Genomic DNA, 1,102 nt, shown 5'->3' on the forward strand with positions numbered 1-1,102 from the left:
ATATATATATATATATACGTATGTATTTCAATGAAAAAGAAGTCTCGCCCCTCATGCGAAGTAAATAATTTTAAGAATATAGACACTCAACAATGTTATGTTCAACATCTATAAATACACATGACATATTTTTGATAGTGAAAATAAAAGAAGGAATATTCACTTCTGACTGGCCTGCGTTAATAGCGTAAATAAAATGAATTGCTGTCTGTTAGGAATGAAAGCTACCTCGCTGATTTGGTTCGTTGATAGCAGATCTTTTATTCAACGGTATTATGAGTTTGAAAAAAAAAAAAAATGTTGGTCAATCTCATGAAATTAGAGACGTAAATATACTTTCTCCTACTTTCTCACATACATACACTTACGCATGCGCAAGCACGCAATACATGCACACAGACACACATATACAAACACACGGAGACACATATAATCTTCAACTCGATTATGCTTTCTCTACATTTAAATACGGTAATAAATTTAGGCATGAAATGAAACAATGAGGCGTACAATTTATATATACATATTTGCATACAGAAGTGTATGATTTTAAAGTACAATTTAGTATGTCCATATCAATGTGATTATGTATATATACATGCACACATCCACACATACATGAATATATATATCTACCTACGTATCTATCAATGTATTCATGCATCTATCATATATTCACTGAGGTTTAACTAGTATCCATCATCAAACAGCTAACAGAGTGTTCATTTGCTCTCACTGGTTGACGTTTCAGGGGTTTCGGCGTTCTCTATCAATACTGCATTTGTAGGCGTCTGCGATCTTCGCACAATCTTGATATTAAATCTCTCGGGAACATTTGTAACTCCAAATTTACCTTTCAATGATGGTGGCTTTACTCCTGGGGTACATTCAAGCGTAAACTGTTGCAAGATGCCTGCCAAAAATATAAACAGTTCAGCTTTGGCTAACGGCTCCCCGAAACAACTTCGTTTGCCTGAAACAGATAAGAATTAAACTTAATATCGATGAAATCACTCATAGGGAACACATATTTGGTTATATATAAAGAAAACGCATTATACGCACATGCATTATATGTATATATATATATATATATATATAT

General features: G+C 33.0%; 1 protein-coding gene across 1 annotated transcript in view; it reads right to left on the bottom strand.

The window, feature by feature from the left end:
- Window positions 1–30: 30 nt before the first annotated feature.
- Window positions 31–1,102, bottom strand: part of LOC106884087 (cytochrome P450 2U1) — a 27,770-nt gene continuing 26,698 nt past the window's right edge. The window contains exon 3 of the mRNA XM_014935307.2: window positions 31–973. Within this exon, the coding sequence (XP_014790793.1) occupies window positions 723–973 (251 nt within the window). The 3' untranslated portion in view covers window positions 31–722. The remainder of the gene's footprint in view (window positions 974–1,102) is intronic.

This window comes from Octopus bimaculoides, chromosome 3 (assembly GCF_001194135.2).
Source record: "Octopus bimaculoides isolate UCB-OBI-ISO-001 chromosome 3, ASM119413v2, whole genome shotgun sequence".
NCBI classification, from domain to species: Eukaryota; Metazoa; Mollusca; class Cephalopoda; order Octopoda; family Octopodidae; genus Octopus; species Octopus bimaculoides.